Source organism: Carcharodon carcharias, chromosome 11 (genome assembly GCF_017639515.1).
Source record: "Carcharodon carcharias isolate sCarCar2 chromosome 11, sCarCar2.pri, whole genome shotgun sequence".
Lineage (NCBI taxonomy): Eukaryota > Metazoa > Chordata > Chondrichthyes > Lamniformes > Lamnidae > Carcharodon > Carcharodon carcharias.
In genome coordinates this window covers 40303265-40330940 of record NC_054477.1, presented here as the reverse complement: position 1 = coordinate 40330940, position 27676 = coordinate 40303265, and the positions used below count along the sequence as shown (strand labels likewise).

General features: G+C 40.9%; 1 protein-coding gene across 2 annotated transcripts in view; it reads left to right on the top strand.

Annotated features, from left to right (window-relative positions):
- The window catches only part of nbeaa (neurobeachin a), a 1069212-nt gene that overhangs the window by 634336 nt on the left and 407200 nt on the right, over positions 1 to 27676 (top strand). For both annotated transcript variants that reach the window (XM_041199054.1, XM_041199053.1), the window contains exon 38: positions 23785 to 23909. In XM_041199054.1, the coding sequence (XP_041054988.1) occupies positions 23785 to 23909 (125 nt within the window). The remainder of the gene's footprint in view (positions 1 to 23784; positions 23910 to 27676) is intronic.

Sequence of the window (27676 nt, the reverse complement as noted above, 5' to 3'; positions counted from 1 at the left end):
AATTATGTGATTGACCTGGGCCTTGGATGAGTCCAAATTGGTTTGGAAGAGTTAATTTCTGATCCATGGTTAAAAAATTTTAAAGTGTAGATTCAGCTTTAAGAACTTTGTTTTATTAATTCATGGGATGTGGGCCTCGCTGGCTGGGCCAGCATGTATTGCCCATCCCTTAGGTGCCCTTGAGAAGGTGGTGGTGAGCTGCCTTCTTGAACTTTTGCAGTCCACGTGGTGTAGGTACATCCACAGTGCTGGTAGGGAGGGTGTTCCAGGATTTTGACCCAGCAACAGTGAAAGAATGGTGATATTTTTCCAAGTCAGGGTGGAGAGTGACTTGGAGGGGAACTTCCAGGTGGTGGTGGTGTTCCCATCTATCTGCTGCCCTTGTCCTTCTAGATGGCAGTGTCATGGATTTGAAAGGTGCTGTCGAAGGAGCCTTCGTGAATTCCTGCAGTGCATCTTGTAGATTGTGTACACTGCTGCTACTGTGCGTCGCTGGTGAAGGGAATGAATGTTTGTGGATGTGGTGCCAATCAAGTGGGCTGAAATTCAAGATGATATTACTGTTCATTTGAAGACAAAGGGTTTACCTACACTTGCCAGTTTTGATGGGCTCCTGCTGTAATGGCACTCGTGCTCAGCCTTGAAAACATTTTAAACAATGGCTCCTTGGATTGACTGGCTGCAGACTTCTCTGTTTCCGCACTATGCTTCAGGTGCCGACTTGGGAATCTGGTTTTCCCAACTGAATTTTTAAACAGCAACTTCTGATCACTGAACTATTTAAATTTCCTCAGGACTTGCTATATCCTAGAATTTAAAAGTTTCAGCTCACTCCTGTTAGGTCTGCTGACTCTGCACTTTGGGATTTGAAATTGGACTCCCAAGAGAACTCATGGAATCTTCTGCTGCAGCAGCAATTTTAAATTTCTGCCTCCAGCTTTCAAGCCTTTCTTTGGAGCTTTTGCTTGACGATTTTCTCTGCACATCTGCTTCTCAAGCTTTTCTTCAGATCAGAATGCTTTTTCGAATTTTTCTTCAGTCTTGCAGGATTTTGCTTTTTTTCTGCACTTTTTGAGAAGTTTTGGGTTCTTCCATTCGCTGCTGCCATGTTGTAGGGTATTGGATACCACTCAGTAATGAAATCTTTGCAGTCTTAAGTAGGTTAACCATATGTATTTATTAATTACAAAAACTATGTATGTATATACAGTAAAGGGTTCAAGCTAGGAGCTATCTCCATGCTTGCTTGTGCACTTGACTGTGTGAGTGGTACTGCACTCAGTCCCACCTTAATGCTATATGTGCCAGAACCTTAATTCATATTTTTACCTGTGGAAATTGTGGTAATAATAGAAGCACATGCATAATAGAACAAAAAGAAATCTTTGACTGTTTATCATAGTAAGCAAAATAAAATAAATGATTCCTGATTCTGACTATTTGTTCCAGATTTTTTTTAGACTAAGGGGTGATAGATTTAAATCATAGATGAGGAGGAATTACTTTTCTCAAAGGGTCGTGAATCTGTGGAATTCACGACCTCAGAGTGCAGTGGATGCCGGGACGCTGAATAATTTAAGATAGACAGATTTTTAATTAGTAATGGGTTGAAAGGTGATGGGGAGGGCGCGGGAAATTGGAGTTGAGGCCAAATGAGATCAGCCATGATCGTAATGAATGGCGGGGCAGGCTCGAGGGGCTGAATTGCCTACTCCTGCTCCTAGTTCTTATGTTCTTATGTCTGTGTTCTTAATTTTTAAGCTAGTCAGTTGTATGATATGGTAGGAACCTAGAATTCAAAGGTTCTTCCTTCTTCATGCAGTAACTCTGGCTTTTTTTGCTGTCTTTTCTATTTTATGCTCTCTTCTTTCTGTCTCATTTTCATTCTCTGATCAGAATGTTATTTTTTAACTAGCAGTTCCAACTTCAGAAGCTACTGTCTATTTAATATTTTTCTTAGCCACTTTGTCTGGTGTTTTCTCTCCCTCGCTGTTCCTAACATATGAGTTTTAAAGGTTTGCAATGCACATTTGATTCCAAATTTTTGAGTTATTTAGTGCTGTAGATCATTTTCAAGTAGAGTTTTTTAATATCTGTAGAAAAGGTGAAAGTTTGTATCGTTTATTGACATAGCCAATACTGCTGCCTCAATATACTGTTTGCTTTCACCCTAGGCTACAGCTGGCCTTTTACTGTTCACGGCCAAAGTGAAATCAATGTCTGGCCTAACAAAATGCAGATGAAAGTCGTTCTGATCACATATAGTCATTTCCGTAATCCTGTCAGGCTCCAGTTTCTTGCATGTTCACTGGAAATGGGATGCATGTTTGATAGCCCTAACTAGCTATATTTTCTGTTAGGTCAGATGGTAATGCCTAGATGGAAATGCAGATCAGTTTGAACATCTGAAAATGTATTGTTAATAGGTCTGACGTCATTAAACTTTCAAATTATCAGTGAAATGCTTAGTCCATTTTGTTGCATTGTTCAAAATACTTGATCCCTCTGTCTCAGGTGATGTGCTATTATGTAGTTTAATCTTTAAAAGGGCACAGAAGTACATGGTCTATGATGAAAAACTCCACTCTTCCTTCTCTACCTCAGGTTTAAATAGTTTCTGCTTTGATTACAGACATTTATTATAATTATCTAGAGTCTAGGCAATTGCAGCAGATTCCTGTAATGGAACCATTTAAAAGGAATATAATGGTGCTTTATTGGAATTTTGTAGAGAACTGAGAAGCACTAAGAAAGGGTAATATGGTGCACTTTGAGTCAATTTAACAGTGCCTATAAAAATACTAATTATCCTTGGGTTCAAAAGTCTTTTTTATAATGAGTGCTGATTAAAAGAAGCAGTATTTGGCGATGGGTGAATGGTGAAATAGCAAGAGAACATGGTGAACAACAACAACAATGAATCAGTATAAAGCTGTTGCATGCCTAATCAGGAGATTGTTTTTGAAATCATCAATGCAATAAAAATTTTAGATCGAGAAGAGGAAAGTTTTTATTTCTAAGAGGGAAACCATCACTAAACCAGCTGTGTATGTTGCTGTCAGGGATTCCCTATAGCTCTAAGCTTCAGCTAGTGGTGACTCACACAGGAAAACTTCACAAATAAAGTTTTCTGAACCCCGCCTTTGCACAACACTGTCCTTCAACCAATTATCCGCCCATTGCCCATTCGTCCAGTGAATCCTGTCATGGAGCAGTGCTAAGTGATAAATTTGTGCCTTTATAAGTAAAGGAAACTTAACATAACATTTGGCCATGCATAACATGTGTCAATTACAATAGCTTTGTCTTATGCTTCTTAGTGCTTCTGCATAATGCATCCTGTGTGACTTCAGTACAAGTAGAGGAAGGCAGCTCAGCTTCCTGTTTGGACTGATATGATGCTTTCTGCCCGTGCCCTCTGAGTTTTGAAGTACCTGAGGGCCCCACCAAAGACTTTAATGACTTAACCAGATCATGAAAAATGAGCGCACCTGTACCTTTACAACGGCACACTCCGCATTGGAAGTCAAGGCAAGGTATGGGGTGCAGGCTGAGGTTAGGGGCACTTGGAGGAGTAATGAGTAAGAAGTGGCAGAGCTTTGGAGTAGAGTGCCCACTTTTTTCACCATTCACCTTCCAAGCCAGGGCCATATCACTCCTGCCACTTAGCTGCAGACCAACTTGGTGAAGATCAGTGATGCATTCTGAGATGACAGATAAGGTATCTGTCAACCTGTTTAAGGTTGGCGTCCAAAGTCTGCGCTGTGCAAAGAGCCTGCATGGACTTATTTGAAATGCATGCTTGAAACCCCACAGAGGGAACTATTTTCTCTGTGGCAGACATTCTCACAATTCACTGTGTCACAGTCCACTAGTGACCAAGTTGGTCTCCCCATCCTCTGCACAGTTGTGGTGACTGTGGGTGGCATGTCTGTAAGTGCCTGTTTGAGTTGCTTATGCACTTCTAACTTTCATCATCTTCTCAATGCTAGCCCCTGCGATTCAGCATCTGTGGCCGGCTAAGCAGAGCTTGGAGAGGAGTACACACCACTGACACGTTCCCTCAACAGTTGTCCCTGCCACCAGTGTCTGCTCATGCTTAGTTGTGAGCTGTAAGTCACCAGGTGGAAACTGAAGTAACTTTCTAACTGGACTTACCAAAGTGTGAGTATTTGCACTGATGCAAAGCTGTATATTCTTTGATGGGACACACTCAGAAGGAACAAGATTCCCTGAGGAATAGTCCTCATGCATGTCCTGTGACACTTGATGTTCTCATGAAGACCCTGAAAGACTAAAGAAAAGGGATGTGAATTTTAGGCATGGTAAAGTCAAAATCTTGATGATCACCATACTCAGTCTATGCATTGTTCAGTCATTGATGAAATAAGTCAGCTTACGTGTGCCAGAACTACTTGTAATTCCGTCACCACCTGTCTGCAAGTTCCCTGTTTCTCCATCTCTGATTGAAAGGGACCAGAATTTGTCACTTGTCTCCATGGTATTCTCTTCTGCATCCATAAGCTGGACTATTTATAGCACCTCCAGTCCTCTCACTCTCCCTTGTACTTTGCGCTTTCCTCCTTCAAAATATGAAGAAACAGACCTGTGAGTGACTGAAATTCATGATGGATGCAGTGCATTCGGTGGTTGTGACAGCTAGACAGATGTATCACATTGTATAAGGATTGGAGTGCATGGCAACAATGGTTGGATAAATTAGGAAGTGATGAAGTGCATAGATAATGAAGGTTGGATGCTATTGAAATTTGAGTGGATATGAGGATTGATGTGATGGAGTATGCTGGGCAATACAGAGTGAAAGTGGGGGTGTATGGTTATTAAATCATAGGATGTATTTGAATTACCAAATACACTCACTTTTCTGTTCTGGTTAGGTCACAAAATCTCTTTGTACACTGCATCCAAGGCAAGGGCACAATTCTTTTGTTGTTCACCTACTCAACTACCTTCAACCATGTCTTGGTGAGCACTGCAAGTTTCTTCGACATTGCAGTGGAGAACTATACCCCTCCTCTCCTGACTGCACCCAGTAGTAATTCAAGGAATGCATCTTTAAATCTGGTTGCCGCCCTTTTTCTCTGTCGACTCAATTTAAACACCACCTGTTCCTCCCAATTGCATTTTCAAATTGACCCTTTGCATAGTTTGAGATTATACCATGTCCTCACTACTCAGCTTGGAGACACAAAACTTTGAAGTCAAAATTTATAGCTTATTCAAGCTGAAGTTAGAGAATGCAATGTGCGGAATTGGTGCCTGGATTTTCCCCATGCACCTCCACACCCCTCCCCATTCAGAAGCCACCTTTGCATTAATATCAGTGCACATGTGTTTTTTGGATTCAACCCGACTTACTACTTTTACTACTAAATCTCATGTCTAACATTTTCTCAATGTTAACAGCTCTGAAAAATATAATCTAATTCTGGAAATAGCAATATTGTATAAAGGTTCTACATCTAGAGTTATTTTTAGATCTACCAATTGAGTTGTGTCATTAATTCTTTTTGAACTGTTTCCCAATATACCATACATCTGACATGCAGGAACATGGACTGTTTATAGCTCCCTCCACTATCACTTTACTATCACTTAATCTTCCCTCTCCCACCTCACCAAAAAGCTGCCCATTTTGTTTATTTTAGAGTTAGCAGGATATAAATAAAATGTGAACCGAGAAGAGCGCTGTTTTCCCCATGAAAATGACTTTGCTGTGGCCAAATTGAAAACATTGGTTGGCTAGTTAGAAAAAAGAATCAAAAATCTATCCTCAAGATTTATCGTGGGATCGTAGAATGGTTACAACAGAGAAGGAAGCCATTAAGCCCTTTGTGTCTATGCCAGCTCTACAAAAGAAATTCAGCTAGTCTTACTCAACCACCTTTTCCATGGAGCCCTGCATTTTTTTCTCTTCTGATAATTATCTAATTTTGTTTTGAAAGCCATGATTGAATCTATCTCCAACACACTTTCAACATACAAATTAGAAACAGGAGTAAGCCACTCTGACCGAGGGCAGCTCGCTTGCGCTCTGTGATCAGGGCCATATCATAGAGACGCAGCAATGAAACTTTAGAAGCTTCTTATCCTTTGTCACCTTCAACACTTGAGCCCTTCAGGAGGCCGTACCATCCACTGTGGTCTGAAGGCTGCACAGAGCACTGGGAAGAGGCCCTGTACTGAGACACCAGCCTTTATCTTGTCTAGAAAGGTTTCACATCTGAGTGATAAGAACACCGGTCATCAGAACAAGGAGCCATAGGCAGGGAAGCACTCTTGGGAGTTTATTGACAATAGTCAACATTATGTGCAAGTGATTAACACCTGTGCCCAGGCTGTGCAACTAATTCCCCTTAACTTTCCTAACCCTGCCGCTACGTCTTGGTGCTCCGCGGACATCCGCAGTGGAGGTGGAAGCAACCTACTGACTGCTACGCACTGCCTGTGATGACCTTGGTGGGCGTCCTCTAGAGCACCGAGACTTGGAGGACCCCGGCCTACTTTCGGGGCTCTGCTGTGTGGCAGTGGCACACTGCTCAGCCTGTGGAGCTGCTGAGGTCATAGGAAGAGGGGAGTTGGATGGGCTGGACATTCTTGGAGTCACCTGGTTGGGCCTGGAGTATGCACCTTCTGATCCTCTTCCCTATGGGTGCCTGGGGGCCCCAGGCTGACTTCTTGAGGAGCAGGGGTAGCTGGAGAGTGATCGAGCTGCCTGGCCACCCCTCTTGCATACACACTTCTGGAGGCCAACTATGGCATCAGGGATGGAGTTGATCCTGCGCAGCAGTACAGGAGCAAAAGTCCTGGACCAAGGTCTCCATGGCGGCCGCCATCCTACCAGTATTGACCTCGGTACATTGGCTTGCCGGCGCTATCACCTCAGTGGGAAGGTGGTTGGACTTGCAATCTGAGGAGTACAGCAAACATCCCTTCCTGATGTTTCTGAGCTTGCCTTTGCAGCTCCAGCAACTGTGGCATGACTGAGTCCAGAGGCTCATCATCTGACTCGGACTCAGCAAATTACTTGCCTCCAGCAGTCCTCCGAGTGCTGGACGCCACTGTGGATCAGACAGTGCAATGTGCCCACCGGATTGTGATCCCGAGGCTATTCTAAAGCTAAGTCCCACCGAGGTGTGTGTCTCTGCGCTGGTGCAGGGTGTGGGTGAGCGGTGTGTCATGACTTCAAGGAATGTGCCTTCAGATTCCTCCTCAAAGGTTTCTTCAGGGCTTGATTGGAGGCCCTGGGTCATGTTTCCTTTTTATATACAGACATATTGCAGTAGTGTGAAGCCTAAGCTGTGTTACAACCCCCATCAAAACTAATACTTTTCAAAATTAGTTCTTGTTAACTCCATCCATTAACTCCATCAGCTGTTTCCTACATGTACCTGCGGGAGCAAGGGGAGATAATTAGTGCATGGCAGTGGTCTGTGAAACAGGACACATTGCTCACAGTATGGTTGTCTAATGGATATTGCACTGCTGAACCCACACTTGGTACTTCACTGCCGACCTCACCGTCAACACAGGAATTGTCCAGATCCTCGCTGGCCAGCTTCTGTTTTCAAAGTCAATGAGGACCTTAAGTTTGGGCCTTCCACCACTGGTCAGTGATCTCTCCCTCTTGCTGTGTGCCAGCTTGTCCTGCATGAATAGACATGGAGAATGTGTAAGTAGGATGCCTGCCAGGCGAGATGACAAATATACCTGTCCTGTGTAGATGGTGAGTGCCCATGGACAGGATGAGGACAATGACAGTGAGTGTGAGAGAGTGAATGGTGATGTCCCTTGAACTGGCAGCAAGTGAGATCACTGTGGATGTGTGATGGGTTTGTGAGTGTGAGATTTGAAAGTGATGAGAAGAGTGACTTAGCCTGGCGGAACGGAGATCATCATTCATCCTCTTGCAGCATTGGGTGGCTGTCCTCTTTTGAAGGGTGGTGGCGCTGACCACCACTGCCACCACCTTCTAAGCTGGGTTAGTGCTGTTGCTGCCCATCCTGCGGCCAGAGCCGGGGTAGAGGACATCCCGGCGTGCCTCCGCGGCATCCAAAAGGTGCTCGAGGGACACCGCTGAACCTGTGGGCTGCTGTCTTCTTCAGTTTCAGGGCCATATCTTCTGTGCAGCATCAGTGGTCTGAAAGCACTGAGATGTGTGCTTGTGGCTGGATTTTAAATGTGGTGCATGGCGTGATGCAGCGACGGGATGATGGCAGGTAGGTGAATGAAAGCCCTTCCGCCATGGAAACAGTATTTCCTGAGAGTGCATTAAGATGACCATTAGAGTGCGATATGGTGTGTGTGTGTGTCCAGTTCACTCCCAGTCTCAGGGTGCTCACTCACTCACCCTCACCCACCGTGAGAGTGGGTGAGAATGCATGTTGGTGTGAGAGTTAATGAGAACTCTGTGAGTGGGTATAAGCCAGACTTATGCACACACTCACTCTTCTCTCTTCCCCCCCCCCACCCTCTTCCTCTGTGCGCACACACTCTTACCTTCTCCCTCTCCCTCCTAACCCCCTCATTTTCCCCTGACTCTCTGTCCCTCCCTCACTTTCTCCCTCCCCCTCACTCTTTCCCCCTCCCCCTCACTCATTCCCCCTCCCCTTCTCACAGCTTCTACTCACTCACTCAGGTGAGCCCTGCTCCAGTTTTGCTAGACACTGCTCTGACTTTCCCGAGCCCTGCTCCGCCTTTCCCAGGCCCCACCCTGGCTCCCGCGAGCCTCGCCCCGCCTTTCTTGACCCCTGCTCCAGTTCCCTGACATCCCACTCTGACTTTCCCAAGGATCTTCCGGCTTCCCCGGGCCTCACTCTGGCTCCCTTGAACCCCACTCCCCCTTTCCCGGGCCCCACTCTGGTCCCCTCAAGACCTGCGCCACCTTTTTCCGGGCCACGCTGTGGCTCTCCTGGCCCCCTCTGTCTTCTCCCGGTTTCACTTGTCCCATCCCTGCTCTCGTTCTCCCGGCCTTGAAACTTTCCTTTAAAGAACCTTCCCTCTGTTTGCTGCTCATTCAGTCATGGATTGGTTTCTCTCTGCATTTGCTGCTGATAAGCTCACTAGTGAGCCTATCATGAGCAAATGCAGGGAGGAACAAGCCTGTGATTGGATGAACAGTTTTACAGCATTTTTCAAATATAAGTCAGTTGACTATCTAACAAGTTTGACAGGCAGAGTCCAGAGGGCTCGGGGGTTGCAACTCGGCCCACGGGCTGCGAGTTGGACAAGCCTGGTCTAGGTGATTGTGGCGATTGCAGTATTGTTAATTCATAAAGATTGATCTTGTCGTTGATATAAATGGGAAGAGCTATGATAATTAGTTGTTCAACCTTTTTGGCCACGATTTCAGTGGTACAGCACAAAAGCCCCATCAAATTATGTCATAGTGGTACATAATGGCATAAGCTATTCTCACCATAGTTTTCTGGAATTGCAGGCTTTCAGCAAATTCAGGCCAATGTTTCTATATATACAGAGCAATTTTTTTTATGTCTTACTAATCTTATGCATGTTTGTATAATATCAACAACGTGAATAGTTTTTCTGATCAGGTACTTTGGATTCCGTAAGTCTTGACACTTCTTCAATAAATTTGAAAACATTTATTACTTGTAGGGTGTTGGTTACAATTTGGAAGGTCTGAAGGAGTCTTTGTAGTCATATATAGATTAACTGTAAACCTGTATTGATTATTAGAAATATTTACAAATTTACAGTAAAGGGTACAAGCTAGGAGCTTTTCCATGCTGGCTGGTGTACACGGCTCAGTCCAACATTAGACTGACCCTGGGTGTGAGTTACATGCTCTCTTACAACACTGTGTGGGCGGTCTCAATCCCACATTAGCCCTATATGTGCCAAACCCTTATACTACATTACTGACTTCCAATATCTCTTTAATCACTTTGCATTTTTATCATTCCCCTGAATGACATCTCATCTCAAAACAATTCCCCCTCCATCCTCTAAATCTGCTTTCACTTGTTCCATTGATTCTATCCAGTTTGAGAAATAGGAACAGATGTGAAATCAATACTTGATATCATATTGGACCTGCAAATTTTAAGTGCATAACTTCAGACTTCTGGTTAATAGCACGCTCTATGAATGGCATCACATGTCAGATACTAACCTGTAATAATGAAGCCTTAAATATGAATGCCGCTTGTTTAACAATATACGTGTTTTTGATCAGTTCTATTTGGCACGTCTCTGTACCATTTCAGTGCAAATTATTTCTAATCCCTATTTCAAGAACTGTTGCTCATTCTCTAAAAATTATGAAATCCAATTGTACCTCATTTTACATGATGGTTTATTTCCCTTAATTACTTCTATATACAATTTTCAAATTCAACATGAAGAGATGAATATCAGACTCTTTAAAATGTATCCTACATTTCAGTTGGAAAGTAAATACTGAGTAACTTCATCAAAGGGTAGTATGTTACACAACTTTTGAGTGTTCATATACTACATAGCAGCTGATGAGGAGGAGGTAGAACTGCTGCAACTACTTGAAACATGGTTTTCATATGCTATGTTTAAAAATATCTGCAATATAGTAAATTCACTTAACATGTAATTGGGGAAAACATTATATTAATAATTGTTATTATTTTTAATCTAATTATTGGCAGTATTGCGTAAGTATGAAATGCTGTGCACTCCAAAAACGTTTTGATTTAGAGCTAAAACTAAGTTTGCAGGTGTTTTCTATATATTGTGATGTATTCTAATCATTCAAATTATGCTACAGTAAAGTTTTCCACCATATGGAATAATTTGTTTGTATAAAATGGAGACATTATATGTAATATGTCAGCTTCCAGTTTTATTCTTCAGATTTCTTTCTGTAGCGGTTCATAACTAGTTTTTGTTAGATTAAGGGCAAATTGATATGGACATTGTAGAACTTTGAACTTGATTGTTCATGGAATAATTCCCTTGCCAGTTGCACATGCTCAGTTGATCTTTTTTGGAGTGAATAAAGAAATATTATAGCCTAAAGGGAGCTTTAGATTCGAGGGCTTCAGAGGTTCCCTCATAATAGTCCATGACTCAATTTATTCTCCCTTTGTAAATCAGCATTCCTAAATACCTGCAACAGCTATGAAATAGCACAACTTGACATTCTATTTCCATGTTTCACCCCTATTGTCATAAAATCAGTCAGAAACTTTCAACTTCACTTTATAACAACCACATTGTATGTTTAGTAGGTGTGCAGTCTTTTATAGAAGAAAACCATAAAATAACCAAAATTGTTTGGGAGTAAGAGATTTCCTATGCAGAGAACTTTAGTCCATTGTAAGTCAGACAGTTTATCATACCTAAGGCAATAAATTAAATGCACATGAAACAATTTGAAAAATAAGGAAAAAGAAAACTAATTAAATACACAGTTTTGATGGATTAAAATAATTCCTTGCGGAAAAGAAGAGTTTTAAAAAAAATAAATTATATGTATAAATACTCAGTTCGAAAATTTCACATGGTATAAGGTGGGTGAAAATATGCAGTACAACAGTCTTTCCTGGTGGTTTGCGGTTATCAATGCTTAGCAGCAAATTAGGTTTTCAAGTATGCCTTGCAGTGATTGATTGGCGATGTGAATAATAAATTTAGCCTGCTTTGTATAAACCTTGGCTACCATATTTTTGTCATTGTGTACAATTGGTAAGTAGGAAGTGAAAGTCAAGGGAGCTAATTATTTCTACGGATTGCCTAACTGATGAATAGTCTGTCATTCTGAGTTATAGCCTGAAGATTTATTGTGGTTTGAATTCAGTGTTTGGGTCATTACAGATATTCAGAAATAATTATCAAAGATGAAAGGAAGCAGACATGATAAAGTGTGTGATATTTCAGGGCTGTATCATAATCAAACATTCAGCGTATAGAATTTGATCTTTCAGAAACCAGACCTAATGTTTTGTGTTAATATAGAATAGTATATAATAAGAAGGACAGCATTGTTCCTGAGACTCTTTAACACATGCCCCAATAAAGAAAGAAATCAGTTGGCAAATATTTCAGAAACCTAGTTCTCAAATCATTTTCTTTGTCAAACACAATGTAATAACTTCATTGCACAGCTTTGATCTTCCTGTCTGCTTTAAGTATCTTCAGTTGAATTCCAACTCTGTGGTTCACTTTTCAACAGAAGCAGAAGGTTCTTGGCAACATTGTAAAGGTTCTTAATTTTGTGCCAGTAGTGCCTTTAGCTAAAACGTAACAGTTTTTCTATATTTTAGAGTATCACATAATAACTTAGACACAGCACAATGACTCTGTGTGTACTTAACATAAAAACCTTTGTTATTGGAGACCATTTTCCATGGTCAGAAATTCACCTTGTGAATAGAGTGAACCATTTTTCAGTTGCACTTACACCTTTATGATTGCTATCAAGACTGGCCTAATCCAAGTAATTTGGCCCCTTTTTATCCCATGATGATATAATTGTTTTGATGCCTTTGTTTAATTGGAAACAATATTTATTCTTGCATATCAGTGTATTAAAGACTGAAATTCACATGTATTCTTCAATTCCAACTCCACAGTATTACAACAATAATAATTTTTATTTAAAGTGCCTTCCAGTTGAAAGATAAAAGTACGAAATGCCAAGCAGGAGGAGAAAAGAGATAAATGTAAAAGGTTGAAAGAACAGTAGAAGAACAGAAGAAATATGAGCAGGAGTAGATCATATGGCCCGTTGAGCCTGCCCCGCCATTCATTACAATCATGGCTGATCTTGGGCTTTAACTCCATTTTCCCCATATCACTTAATTCCTTGGGATACCAAAAATCTGTCTATCCCAACCTTAAATATATCCAACAATGGAGCATCCACAATCCTCTGTGATGGAGAATTCCAAAGTCAAGTAATTCCTTTGAATCAAATAATTTCTCCTCATCTCAGTCCTAGATGATTGGCCCCTAATCCTGAGATTGTGCCTCTGTGTTTTAGATTCCCCAATCAGCCGGAACAATCTCAGTGTCTACCCAATTAAGCCCCTTCAGAATTTTGTAGGTTTCAATGAGATTGCCTCTCATTCTTCTAACCTCCAGAGAATATAAGCCCAATTTTTAGCTTCTCATCATAGGACAACTCCCTTATTCTGGGACCAACCTAGTAAACTTTCGCTGTACTGCCTCCAAAAGGAGTATATCCTTTCTTAAATGTCGAGACCAAAACTGTACATAGATGTGGTCTCACCAACACCCTGTACAATTGCAGCAAGAGTTCTTTATTCTTGTACTCCAGTCCCCTTGCAATAAAGGTGAACGTGCAATTTGCCTTCCTAATTGCTTGCTGCACCTGCATACTAACTTGTTGCGTTTCTAATATAGCACACCCAAATATCTTTGAACATCAACACTTACATGCTTCATACCTTTTTAAACAATTCTGCTTTTCTGTTGTTACAACCAAAGTAAATAACTTCACACTTCCCTACATTATACTCCATCTGCCATCTTATTGCCCACTCGCTTAGCCTGTCTATATCTCTTTGTAGCCTCTCTACGTCTTCCCCACAGCTAACCTTTCCACCATCTTGGTATCATCAACAAATTTTGATGTATTACCCTCTCTGTATTCATCTAAGTCATTTATATAGATTTGTAAATAGCTGAGGCCCAGCATTGATCCTAACGGCACTCCAATATTCACTGCCTGTCAACTTGAAAAAGAGTTTTCAGGAGAATTTTTAAAACCAGTTTTGAGGTGGCAAAGCAAAGTTGCAGAGGGCAGCAGTATAGTGGCTGAATGAATGGTCGCCTGAAGTGCAGTAGGGAGAACAGAGCACAAAGTACAGTCCAATGTTAAAAGAGCAATAGATGTGTGTGAGAATGTAAGGTAAACAAAAATTAAAGTGGTAGGGTGGATGGCAGAGTGGGGGGATTTCAAGTGACAATAGTAATTTTCCAGAGTGAACTGATGGTCTTGGGAAGTATTGGTTGAGAGACAGATGTGCAAGTGAAGTCCTGGGAATTTTGGATGAGCTGAAGCTTGTGAATGGTCGATGCTGTGAGGTTTACATTAAATTGGAAGAGGCTTTGACTTATCCAAATTTTAATGTCAGTTAGACAGTTGAAAAGTGCAGCAAAGGCCTTTGGACCAATAGAGGAGTCAGAGAATTAGACTCAGTACCATCAGCAGACTACATAACAGTTGAAATAAAAACAAAAATAAAAATAGCTGGAAAAACTCAGCAGATCTGACAGCATCTGTGGAGAGGAAGTCAGAGTTAACGTTTCGAGTCCATATGACTCTTCTTCAGAAGTTCTAATGAAGAATCATATGACCTCAACGTTAACTCAGTCTTCCTCTCCACAGATGCTGTCAGACCTGCTGAGTTTTTCCAGCTATTTTTATTTTTGTTTTTGTTTCAGATTTCCAGCATCCACAGTATTTTGCTTTTATTTTACATAACAGTTGATATTGTTAAAAGGGCATCATAATTTGTTTAATTAGAGACGACAAAGAATGGACCTCTGAGGTAAACTTGCACATGAAGGAGAAGTTTTGTGGGTAATCTAGTGACAGGTATGAGTTGAACTAGGAAAGAGACATTAGAAGAGACTGAATATCAATAGTGTCAAAGGTACCAAAGCCACAAACACAGAGCATGTCATTTGTAACTTTGACAAGTGTGATTTCAGGACTATGAACAGAACAGAAATCAAATTGATTGATCAAAAGTAGGAAAGGGTGGGGCGTGAATATTTGTGAAGCAACAAAGTGTTCTAGGACAAAAGCAAAATACTGCAGATACTAGAAATCTGAAATAAACCAGAAAATGCTAGAAATACTCAGATCAGGCAGAATCTGTGAGACAACCAAGTTAATGTTTCAGGCCTGTGACATTTCATCAGGAGTGAGAAAAAATAGAAATATACTAGGTTTGAGCAAGTGGAAAGGGAGTGGGTAGAGGAAGAACAAAATAGAAGGTCTTTAATAGGATAGAATGCAGAATAGATTAAATGAATAGCTGTTATGGTGCAAAGCCAAAGGAAATGGTAATCGGACAAGTTTAAAAAAAACAAAAGATTATGTTATGACACGGCAGATGATGTGTGCCAGGCAGATCAAATCCACGAGAGAAACTTGATCACGAGGTCACAACTGTTTTGCAATTTGTATTTTATTTCGAGATGTGTGCCCTGAATTCAGAAGTAATAAGACTACCATGACTTCAGAGGTTTTTAGAAAACTAAATGAAACATTTATTAAGAAAAGAAAAGATTTCAAGCATATGCATAGATCTACAAATTAATACTATAGTAACTCCTAAAACCCCTAATTAATCTGGCTCCCAGTTACACCCCCATTAAGGCAACAGTAAAAAAAACAAATAGGTTTAAACAGATCCAGGCAATGTTACACTGGACAGTAGAATTCAAAGTAAGGTTTCTCAGCTTCGTTTCCTATCGACAGCAACTTTATGCACAGAGGCTGGAGGCTTTTTACACTTGTATTAGATTTTAGAATGCCTTGTCCTCTGACACACAGCCTCATCTGCTTTATACATGTTTCTCCCTTTTTAATGTAAATTCCATTGTACCGATATGGTCTTTGGAATGTTACCTTTCTCATAATATAAATCTCTTTATGATCCTAATTTTATCAGTAACCTTTGGGAAAAATGAACATACTGTTTGGCTTAGCTTCTACTGGCTAGGTGTAACATTGTACCATCTCTTTCAAATTTAAACTAACCTAATTTATCTAAAATTGCAAATTTTCCTTGCACCTCACATTCTAAAACATCAGCCATGTTTATGTATTTAGCATTTCAAACGTAGCTTCTTTTTGATGACTCAAAACTTCCAGACTAGCTGTCTCTAATTCAATTAAGTCCTACATACATACACATAAACTATCCAAACCCCGCTATTATCCTACCTTTACATTATATCACAATAATATTGTGAGAATTATTACATTTTCATGACAGTGTGTAAATGGTATGTTTTTGGCAGTATAGCAGCCATCCAAATGTAAAGTGATTAAGAAAGATACAAGAAAAAACCAAACCAGCAAAGAAACATTTAAAAAATGGGGACAGAGGCTTTTTCTTTATTCTGGCCAAGTATGTGGGTGTCACTGGCAAATAAACATTGGTCGCCCATCCTTAATTCCCTTTGAACTGAATAGCTTGGTAGGCCATTTGAGAGAGGTTATGATCTAAAATTGTTGAACTCAATGCTGAATCCAGAAGGCCATGAAGTACCTGGTCAAAAACTGAGGTATCATTCCTCAAGCAAGCATTGATCTTCATTGGAACATTGCAGCACGACAAGGACAGAAAGATCAAAGTGGGAGCAAGTTGGAGAATTGAAATGTCAGGCGAAGGAAGGAAGCTCAGGGTTATGCCTGTGGACTATGATGTTCTGCAAAGCGGTCGCCCAGTCTGCATTTGGTCTCCCCAATGTGAAGGACACCACATTGTGAGCAGCGAATACAGTATTCTACATTGAAAGAAATATGAGTAAATCACTGTTTCACTTGGAAGAAGTGTTTGTGGCCTTACAGTAGAGAGGAGAAAGTATAAGGGCAGATCTTGCATGAAAAGGTGCCGTAGGAAAAGGACAGATGTTAGGGGTGAATGAGGAGTGGACCATGGTATTGGAGCGGGAACAGGCCTTTTAGAATGCTGAAAGGGTTATATGATGATATTGTCTTCTTGGACTTGGGAAGGAAGGGAAGATTGAAGTTAATATGGTAGTTGGAGAGAGTGGAAGGGTGAAGGTAGATTACTTGAAGGGCATGTGACAGTAGTGTTCTTGAGGGAGCTGGGGACTGATGGAGTTAATTTGGGCAGGCAGGCAGTGAGATAGGAAGAGCTAAAAGGAGCACTTATTAGGCTCCTTTTGGATGCAATGAATGTGTTGATAAAGAAACATCAGAATGGGATAATTGAGGTTTCAGTTGGGTGGAGGAGAAGGGAAATTTATGGGAGACAGGCAGTGGCAACTATGTAAATGGTCACAATTTGGGGCATAAAGAAGTGCAAGAGACTGATAGTTCAGTTCATGTGCAGAGGTATAAGGCTTAATGTTCTTCAGGCAGTTGTGTGTACCTGTGCCTCAAACTTTGCAGTATTTTTGTGGTAGAGCATTTGACATTGGCAGCACCCAGTAGCTACTGAAGGGTTTAACTAAAAAAAATGGTGAAAGTTTATTTTTTTTATTCATGGAATGTGATCATTGCTGGCTAAGCCTGCATTTATTACCCTGATTACCCTTCTTCAGAGGGCATTTAAGAGTCAACCACATTGCTGTGGGTCTGGAGTCACATGTAGGTCAGACCAGGTAAGAGCGGGTAATGCTTTAGGTGTGAAGGCCCTGTATTTTGATTTGGTTGTATTCATTCACTGTCCCCCTGTTCTTGCACCTCCATTAAAATTGTACCATTTAGCTTCTACAGAAGAAAAGGTTGGACTTCACTGGAACATTGCAGCAGGCTGAGGACAGAAATGATAGCAAGGAAGCAAGTTGGTGAATTAAAATAGCAAGCAACTGGAAGGTCAGGGTCGTGTTTGCAGATTGGGCGGAGGTATTTCGCAAAGCAGTCACCCAGTCTCTGATTGGTCTTCCCAATGTCGAGGAGACCATAATGTGAGCAGTGAATACAGTAGACTAAATTGAAAGAAGTACAAGTAAAACGCTGCTTCACCTGAAAGGAGTGTTTGGGGCCTTTGGCAGTGAGGAGAGAACACAACCATTTTTATTGGTGCTCAGCTATTGCTTGGTTCTGTGACTACGCACACACTAAATAAATAACTGCCCTACTGTACCCCTTTAATCTTAGCCTTCACACTAACTTCACCAAATACCATCATGTTAACCCAGGTATCATTGTCATCTTTCTAGTCTTCACTACTTCCAGGAACTCAATCACTGATATGTCTGCCTCTGACTTCCTTACATCCCTTTACCATCCACAACCCTCTACCTATCTCCATCTCTTCAACCCTGGAACAAAACTGTGTTGCAGCTACCTGACCAGTTCAATCTCTAACTTGTCTCCCTCTGGTATCCAGCCATCAAGATACAGTTGACCTGCTAAACAGTTCTTCAGTTCTTCATTTCTGCTTTCAATGATCTGTCCAATCCCCATCATTCCTCAAGTAGAGTTTTCACCTTTGCATCCATAAATTTCAGAGCTGCAGACTTGAGTGCACCAGCCGAGCACTGATCTTGTCATCCAGCACCAAATTAGCCTAATTCATATTAAGGGGCCGTAACTTCTGATGGAGTGACAATTGAGCTGGATTGCCACTCTGCTCAAAAGTACTTACCTGGAAGTCCAGGCGATCCTATCTCACCTAACCTTCCGACTCAGGCTGGGCAGGATCTGTGCAGTGCGGCTCGCTCCCGGGGCCTACAGTTGAGAGTAGCTCAGTCAAAGGTGGGTAAACCATGCCCCCCTTTTATACGGCTCTAGCTGCCGTAAACCAAATAAGTTTAAAGGTCCAGCCCAGTTTAAAGGTCTTTGACAAACCGGGGAGAAAGTAAGTATATAAAGTAAGTGGGTAGGATTTGTGGGGGTGGGGGGTGGGGAAAGGGGGGGAGGTTCTAATCTGTGGGGTTGGGGAGGTCAGCAGTTGAGCCTGGCCAGGGAGTGGGGGAGAGAGAGGGGAGTCTGGCCTGGCAATGGTGTGGTGGAGGCGGGGGGGCACGAGGAGGAGGGGAGTGGGGTCTGCTGGGTCGAGGGGAGTCAGGCCAGGCCCGGGGAGGGAGGTCAGCAGTCGGACCTGGCCACGGGGTGGGGAGCTGCATTCGGAAGTTGGGATTTGGTGGGGGAGAAGAGAGAAGGCGAGCCTGGCCAGGGTGAGGGGGAGGTCATGAGTCGAGCCTTGGAGGGGAAGGGGAGGTCAGAATTTGGGCCTTGGTTGTGTTGGGGGGGGTTTCGTGGAGGTCAGCAGATGGGCTTTGGAGAGGCAGTTCCTATGGAGGTGGGGTGGAAGAATCCCCTGGGTGTAGTATTTGGGGGATGGGACGTAGTAGTTGGAGGGTCGGGGAGTCCCCTGCTGGGGTGTGAGTGAGGGGAAAGAGTCCCGTGGGGTGGGAAGGATTGGGGGTGGTGGGGGGGAGGTGGGGGGGGAGTTTAACGGGTGGCAGTAGCCCCCTGGGGGATGAGTGTGGGCCTGTACAATAGTTACTCCAAAACTAGAAGTGGTTTTAATTCTTCTTTCTTTTGTTGGGTAACTATTGATGCAACTGTTATGGCACAGCCGATGGTAAATGCTGAGTTGTTCAAATCTCAATGGGAAGCTTGAAGCAGCTGCCACAACATGTTTAGCAATTTGTATATAGTTTGAGATGGGTGCCTTGAACTCAGTAGTAATAAGACCACCAATGCTTATAGGTTTTTACAATACTACATTAAACATTTATTAGTAAGAGAAATGATTTTAAACACACAGATCTATAAGTTACTGCTATGATAACTTCTAAACCCCCTACTTAATCTGAATCCCAGTTACACATTTGTTAAGGCAACAGTAAGGCTCATAGATTTTAAAATACCCAGGCAAGGTGACACACAATACCTCGAACCAGTCAAATTCAAAACGAGTTTTCTTAACTTCAGTTCTTTGAAATCAGCATCATGAGGCATAGGTGCTGAAGGCTTTTCACACTTATTAGCTCTTAAAAATGCCTACCCTTACACATAGCCTTCACTTCTTTATACATATTTTCCCCTTTGAATGCAAATTCCCATTGTTTCACTATGTCTTTGGACTTTATCTTTCTGATAATAAAAATCTCTTATAGCACTAAGTTTTACCAGTAATCTTTGGGAAAAATAAACACACTGTTTCTAAACTTCACCTGACTAAGTGACACATTTCACTCCTCCTTTGAAAACAGTCTAGCTTGGTTAATTTAAAAATGCAAATGTCCTTTTACACCTATGTTTACCTGCTTAACATTTCAAACCTACCCCATCTCCTAAAACATCAAAGCCTTCAGACCAGCTGCCTTTCATGCAATTAAGTCTCTCACACACGTACACACACAGACACATACCATTATTTTACAATAAATTCCAATAACATTATGAGAAATATTATATCTTCCTGACAGTAACACAGTTGGAACCTTCCAAAATTTGCGGTTTAGATCACATTTTTATATGGCTCCCAGTGCACGGCAATTGCCCATTGTAAGTTTGTTCTTCCTGGGCAATTGCCGTGAAATCCTTACTTGGGAACCTCTGGTGGGGGTTCCCCAGCGCAACTTGGTATACCCCCCAGTTACACTGCGCTGGAGCTCAGAAGTTATGGCCAAGAAGTCCTGCACTTCCCTCTCCACAGTGAAATCCTCCAATCATTCCTCATGCTATACGACAAAAGCAAATTTCACTATTTTGAGGGATTGCAAAGCAGAAGGACCTGGCGGTGCATATTCGCAAATCCTTGAAGGTGGTAGGGCAAGTTGATAAGTTAGTTAAGAAAGCATATGGGGCATTTGACTTTGGTAATTTGGGGTATTGAATACAAAATCAAGGAAGTCATGCTAAACCTTTGCAAATCACTGGTTAGGCCTCAGCTGGGGTATTGTGTACAATTTTGAGTGCCCTTGGAAAGAGTGCAATGGAAGTTTACCAGGGATGAGAGTTTTCAGTTATTTGGAGAGCTTAGAGAAGCTGGGATTGTTCTCCCAAGAGCCAAGAAGATTAAGGGGAGACCTTATAGAGATTTTCAAAATTATATGGGGTTTTGAAGGAGCAAGTAGGGTGAAGCTGTTTCTCTGGGAAGAGTATCAGTAACCAGAATTCATCAATTTAAAATAATTGGCAAAAGAACTAGAGAGGAAGTGAGGACTTTTTTTCCTCCCAGAAGGATTGGTTAAGATTTGGTGCGTACAACCTGAAAAAACAGTGGAATCAGATTTCATAGGAAATTTCAAAGGCTGTTCTAACTGGATTTGAAGAGAACTCAATTGAAGAATTATGGGTTGCGTGTCTAAATAGGATAGCTCTTTCAAAAGAGACAGCAAAGGCAAGACAAGCTGACTCTGTGCTGTAAGGGATCCTATTTCTGTTCCCTATTTTAAACTATCTTCTTGAATCCTCTGCCTTTATCCCTTCCAATCTTCTCAAATGCTGTGAGAATAAGACTACCCAGACAGTTGCCATAGATGCCATCTCATTTTTCACAACTCCTAAGATGAATAGCTTCCAACTCCTGATCCATCCTGACTCCAATCTCTGTCACTTCGCATCTTTTTCATTTTTTCAAACATCCCCCAGCTAATCTCTTGAATAAAAGCTACCTCCTGCCCCTTGACCCTCACCCCACTTGACTTCTAATCTCTCAACTACCTTTACTGCCTCCAGTAATTACAGATATTATAAATGCCTTTCCTTGTTCAGGCACTATCCCTGTTCCTTTCAAAACCCCCATCACCACTCCTCCTCAAAAAATCCATCCTTGACCCATGTGCCCCCTCCAAATATCACCCAACCATTAACCTCCTCTTATCCAAGGTCCTCGAACATAGCTTCCAGTTGTATACTCACCTCATGGAATTGCTTGTTTCAATCCTTTTGATCTGGCTTCTGCCTTTCCCAAATATCCAACAGTCTCCTCAGTGATTAAAACTTTGGTGCTTTATTATTCCTTGCACCTTTCAACATGGTCAGTCACACTGTTGTCCACTGTTTTCCCTCTTTGATCCCTTTAAATGGCACTGCCCTTTTGCGATTCCACTTTGATCTGTCCCAGCTAGCCGGTCGACCTTGCATGGTCACCAAGAGTTTTCTAATGGTATGGCAGATTTGTAGTTGCTCTGTGAGCATTGAGAGGCAACCAAGTAGTGTAGAACCAATGTCAGTGAAGTAAATAACCAGTCAACCTATATTTTTTTGGGTGGCTTGGTTGAGAGAGGAATGTTAGACAGGCCAAAAGGAAATCTTCCTACTTTTATTCAGAAGTATAACGGGATAGTTTAACATCCATCAGAGCGTGCAGACTGAACTTTGTTTTAATGTCCCCTTTGAAGGATGTCACTTTCAGCAGTGTCAACCTAGTTTACGTATTTCAAGGAGTGACACACTCTATCCGTGAGTAACAGGAGATATTTTGCTATATCTTTGAAATGTGTTAAAAGTCTTGTGTATAATGTGCACTCCCAGAAGCACCACAGTTATTTCCTGTCATACTTTAGTTGTCATACTTTATGTCTCTTAGTAAGCAGTGTTATGGGTTATTGTAAATGCAATTTATATAATATATTGTACATGGCAGCATATCGTCCATCTCGCCATAAGCGACACCACTGGAAACCTACTTGTCGAAGAAATATTTAATACATTTTTATAAATAATTAATATGAACATTAACCAAATATATTCCAACATTTTTAATGTATAGTAACCATGAGGTTGACCAGCAACAGAAAAATGTGCCTTAATTTAACACAAGAGTGTGAGGTAATGGATTTAAAGAGAACAAGCAAGGGAATACACAATAAATGCAAGAATAATGAGAAGTGTAGAGGAACAGAGGACCTTGGAGTGCGTGTCAACAGATCACTAAAGGTAGCAGAACAGGTATATAAGTGGTTAAAAAGGCATACAGGATACTTGCCTTTATTAGCCAAGGTATTATATAGAAGAATCGGGAAGTTATGTTAGGACAGTATAAAACATTGGTTAGGCCATAGCTAGAGTACGGTTAGAGTTCAGTTCTGGTCACAGTATTACAGGAAGGATGTGATCACACTAGAGAGTGTACAGAGGAGATTTATGTAGATGTTTCCAGGAATTAGAGAATGGAGAATTTTAGCTATGAGGAAAGATTGAATAGGCTAGCATTGTTTTTTTTTGAAACAGAGGAAGCTGAGAGGAGATTTAATTGAGAACTATAAAATTGTGCAAGACCTTCACTGATGTTGTAATAATAATTTATCCAGACAATTACCACATGCTAGAACTTTTTGAGCTCTAATTCAGCTTTATTAATAATGAATAAAATTGCAATTTTCTCAGGTTGCTTTTTGCCTGTGGGAATCATTTCAATGAATATTTCAACACATTATTTTAATCGTGTTTCTGCAACCTCAAGTAAAGCAATATTTTATAGTTCCAAGTTCAGTCTGCAGAGGGACTATAGTCATTAAATTGCATGCTGTTTGGTTTGAGGTCCCATTGCATGATTTACAAGCCTTGTTAAAAAACCCTGTAAAAGGAGGCAAGCTGTGCCATTTATAAATGTAATTTGATGCTGTATTTGCTAATAGTCTTGCTCTGATTTATGTGGATGGCAGTTTGTGCTGCTTTGTGAATCAGGGTAGTTCAGTTTGTTAATACTTCTCTATTGTCACAAAATAAATTCAAAAAACCATTTTTGTTGAAATTTTATATGAATGAGAATTGAATATATATCAAAATGTGGAAGTAGGAAAACAGTATATCAGTTGAGTTTTATCGGGATTAACCCTCCAAAACCATTGATGCCTTTTTGTTAAATTTGCTTTCAAATTTGCAACTGAAAGTATCCATTTTTTGCAAAGTGTACTTAATGTAAATGGGAAGAAATGCTCCATATATTCTATACTACATCACTGTATAGCTTTCAGTCTTATGTTCTTAAAATATATAATGGGAAAACGTGTGTTGTTTTTCAAATTAAATCCAAACCTTTTAACTAATTGAAGAAGTATGAGTAATACCTGCTGACTCTTTCAACATACTAATAATAATTATGAATATGTTTGTATGTGTTGTCTTTTCAGTCAGCAGCATGATTTTTGGCGCCTGGACTACTGGGAAGATGACTTACGTCGTCGCCGCAGGTTCATACGCAATGCCTTTGGATCGATACATCCTGAAGTTCTGTTGAAATCTGCGGAAGACTACGGTTGGTTTTTAATCTTGTTTTTCCTGCAAAGTGATTTCTGAGGAGAAAAGAAAATTTGCAATGACAGGCATATGCTCTTCATAAAATAGGAAAAATGCAGTTGTTGAATCATTTATAATGCAAAATCTTTTCCAGGAGTTAATTGCTTTTTGTAGATTATTTTAGCACATTTGCCAAATCATTTAATAACTACAATACTATTTACTGTATCTTAGCTAAGAATACAATGATAATCCACTACATGAAATGTGGAATTTTACATTGGCATCAAATAGTTAACAGGGGTAGAAATTTGAACTGCACCCATGATGTGTCATTTGAGGTCAGAGCCACATTCAGCTTTTGGCCTCATTTAAATGTCACCAATAAGTTGAGGTCCCTGCTACAGCTTATCTGTTGAGGAAGACAGAAATCAGCTGGCTTTTATGGTAGACAACTGACAAAATTGTGCCTAAGATGAGGCAAGGAGGCAATGACAGGCAGGGCTGAAACATGCCAACAGTCCTAGGAGGTGCACTGTTGTTTCTCCTCACCACATGGAACAAAATGCACAAATTTCCTGGTGGTACTTTTTGAGTGTTCTCCACCAGCCCCTTTATGGACAACTGGTTAGGCCACTCAACAAGTGTAACTAAGGAGACACTCTGCCCACTTAAGCATGAATTTTACCAGTAGCTTTCTACAGTCGGCAAAGGACGCCAATTTACATATTTATGAACCTAACACCTGTTTTAGGTAAACTCCCTGGTTGACTAAAAGTCACCTGAATCAAAAAGGCATATGGAGCATTTCCAGTAAAAATTAACGAGATAGATAATGACGTGTAATCCTGAGGTCTAATGTGGAAAAAACTGGTGATTTGAACTTCTTTCCACAATATCTTTATTTATTACTACATATAAAGCTTTGTGGGCTATATTGCTCTTCCATATTTCAATGGAATTTTATCTTTGCTGAATTAATAACAGCCAATTGACTTTATCCTAAATAGGCTGGAGATAGTGGTTAGAACCTCTGTGCAATTTCAGAAACTGAAATTTATGATTTTGAAATGTGGAGTTGCTCAAGATTGGGTTAATTTTGTTCTATTATAACTTAAATTGGAGTAGTTAAAATACATATTTATAAAGGCCTCAAAATGACAAAGAAAAGATCTCCAGAGTTATTAAGTTACCATCCTCATGGTGATTGTACTGAGCTAACAAAATTTTTAGGTTGTCAAGCGAAAGGGATTCGGTTCAGCCTGCTGGTGTACATTCTGCCGCCGGTGTTGGAGTATATTTAATAATGAGTTGTAAGCAGCACTCATCTTGTACAAAACCTGTAATCTTTTATTAGGAATATACTTTAGCTCTTGTTTGTGAAGCCCTCAGTAATTAGCAATTTGTGGAGACTTGAGTAACCCAGAACCCAATTTATACAATTCACTTAGGCACCTAAACCAACTAATGTTCGTACAAACATTGTATAATAATGTTTAACTGGGGCTGCAATTCAACAAACCCTGCTGGTGATCATTTGAACCACAATAAAGAATCGCGTAAATATTTTGGCTAACATCTATCCCCTGTTTCCTACTCCCAAATATTTTTCAATCTTTGCACTACCAGGTTGCTACCATTGCTTTTACAAATAAAACCACCAATACACCTGCATTTTCCAAAGCACCTTAATCTCGACTAACCTTACTAGCTACTGTGGATTTTAAAAAATAAACTTTATTTTTGAATTGGAGGCATACACTTTTTAGTTGTTTCATTTATTTCAGTGAAATGTAGGCCCAGATTTTAAAAATGGGGTGGGAACCGAGTTTGCAAGTGCCAAAGCAGACAGTGCACCAGTAGAGTTTGAGAACATGGGGACCTTGCAATCTTACAGGCACCATCTCTTTTAAGTAGAAGTTCCCGGAGCCCTGCACAACACCTGGCCAAATTCATTACCTGTCCAACAGGCAAGAGCAGGATTTGGTGGCAGGGTGCCACAGGGTTCCATGGGGACTCTCAGGAATGGTCCCTGGCATTCAGTGAGAGGAATATTCGGGAGGTAGTTGAGAAAGGCTGGGACTGAGTAGCACTGTTACTAGTCCTGACCCGCAGAAAGTTCTAACAGAAGTAATTTTTTAAAACTTATTTTGGCCAGCACCTTTTGCCCTGGTTCTGTGAAACTTCCACTGATGTGAAGGTGGTATTATGTCTTGGCACTGGCATCAAAGGGCAAAGCTTCTGAATATTAAGTAGGCATTCACCAGTCTTTAACAAAAGCCTTGTTGATGGCATGATTTGTTGTCATAAATATTTGCTGGCCAAGAACACAGTGGATTGGAGCCACGTATAGAATCTTCAAATTGTATCCCATCTGGTGCACCATTCTCACTAGGCAAGAGGGGTTAAAATTCCATCAGTAGTTAAATTGAGTCTTTCTAGATTAAATAATTTGCAAAAGGGAAATTTATAATTTATAAAAGGGAAAAACGCAATTGATGAAACTAGCTTTCTGTATTTGCAAATTCAGAAGTGAATGATTTTTTCTTTTAACCAAAGTATCTTTAATCTCCCCATTGTTTCCCCATTTATTCTACCAGGATGCATATCCAAGGTTCTGATTAAAAAGGCACTTTGGTTACAGCACAAGACTTCAGTATTTGACAGTCATTCTCTGCCATCTGGTAAGGGTGTACTGGAGGTACAACCCAAGGTGGAACCGTTGCTGATTTCCCCTCTCCCCAGTCTACTCAATGCTGTGCCTGCTGATCTGGTCAAGATCAGCAATTCACCATCTGTGGGAAAACTTGAATTTAAATATCACACAAGGCCGGGATTCAAACATTCATCAATCAATTTATGGTGCAGGACCACTAATATGTTATGCTACTTTTCCCCACATAAATCTGCAAAGTGATTAGAGGATTCCTTCATCTCCATTTAATTATGCAACTAACCATAGAGCATATGGTCGATCTCCAGATATCCAGGAAATACAGGTGCTGTGGAAGCAGCATCAACTTGGAAATGTGACCTCAGTGTAGCATCATAATTGAGTGACAGAAATTAAATTAGAAGAGTTGATAGAGTTAAGAGTTCAAATAATAAGGGGGAAAATAGCTTTCTAATCACTTTTGGATGTATTTTTGGTTGAAGCAGAAGATGCTGTACAATATGTAACTGATCCAAATGCCACCTTGGTCCAACATCAATTTGTGAGTTAGTGCTGAAATGCCAACAGTCATATTTATATGTTAAAACAATTCAAAATCCAATTTAGTGATTTTTAAAAATACAGAAAATGGCCAAGAATGCATTTTTCTAGGCATCTAATGGAAGCATGCAGCTAAACAGGACAGCTGAAAACTAAAAGACTATTGGGAGAAATTGGGCTCTGTAGCACTCATTTTTTAGGTGCCTTGAGGCTACCTAATGGTGGAAAATAGTGTTTTAGATGCACACGCACACTTCCAACAGGAAATGTTCCCATCTTGAACTTGAAGAGATTTGCAATGCACACTTAATGATAGTTGGCAACAAGCAGAGCCACCTCATCATGGTGACATTTTCAAACACTACGCTTCAGCCTATACCATGTTTTAATGTCAAGCCACACAACACAACAACAAATGGCATGAAGGTTCCCCTCTGCACCCTGACAGCAGTATTTAAAAGGCTCATGACTACTTGCAGGTTAGTTGCTAGATTATTTCTTCTGGCAGCTGCTGCAATTGCACACATTTTGGAGCTTTTCCATATTTGCCAAATATTTGAATGTGCTGTCGG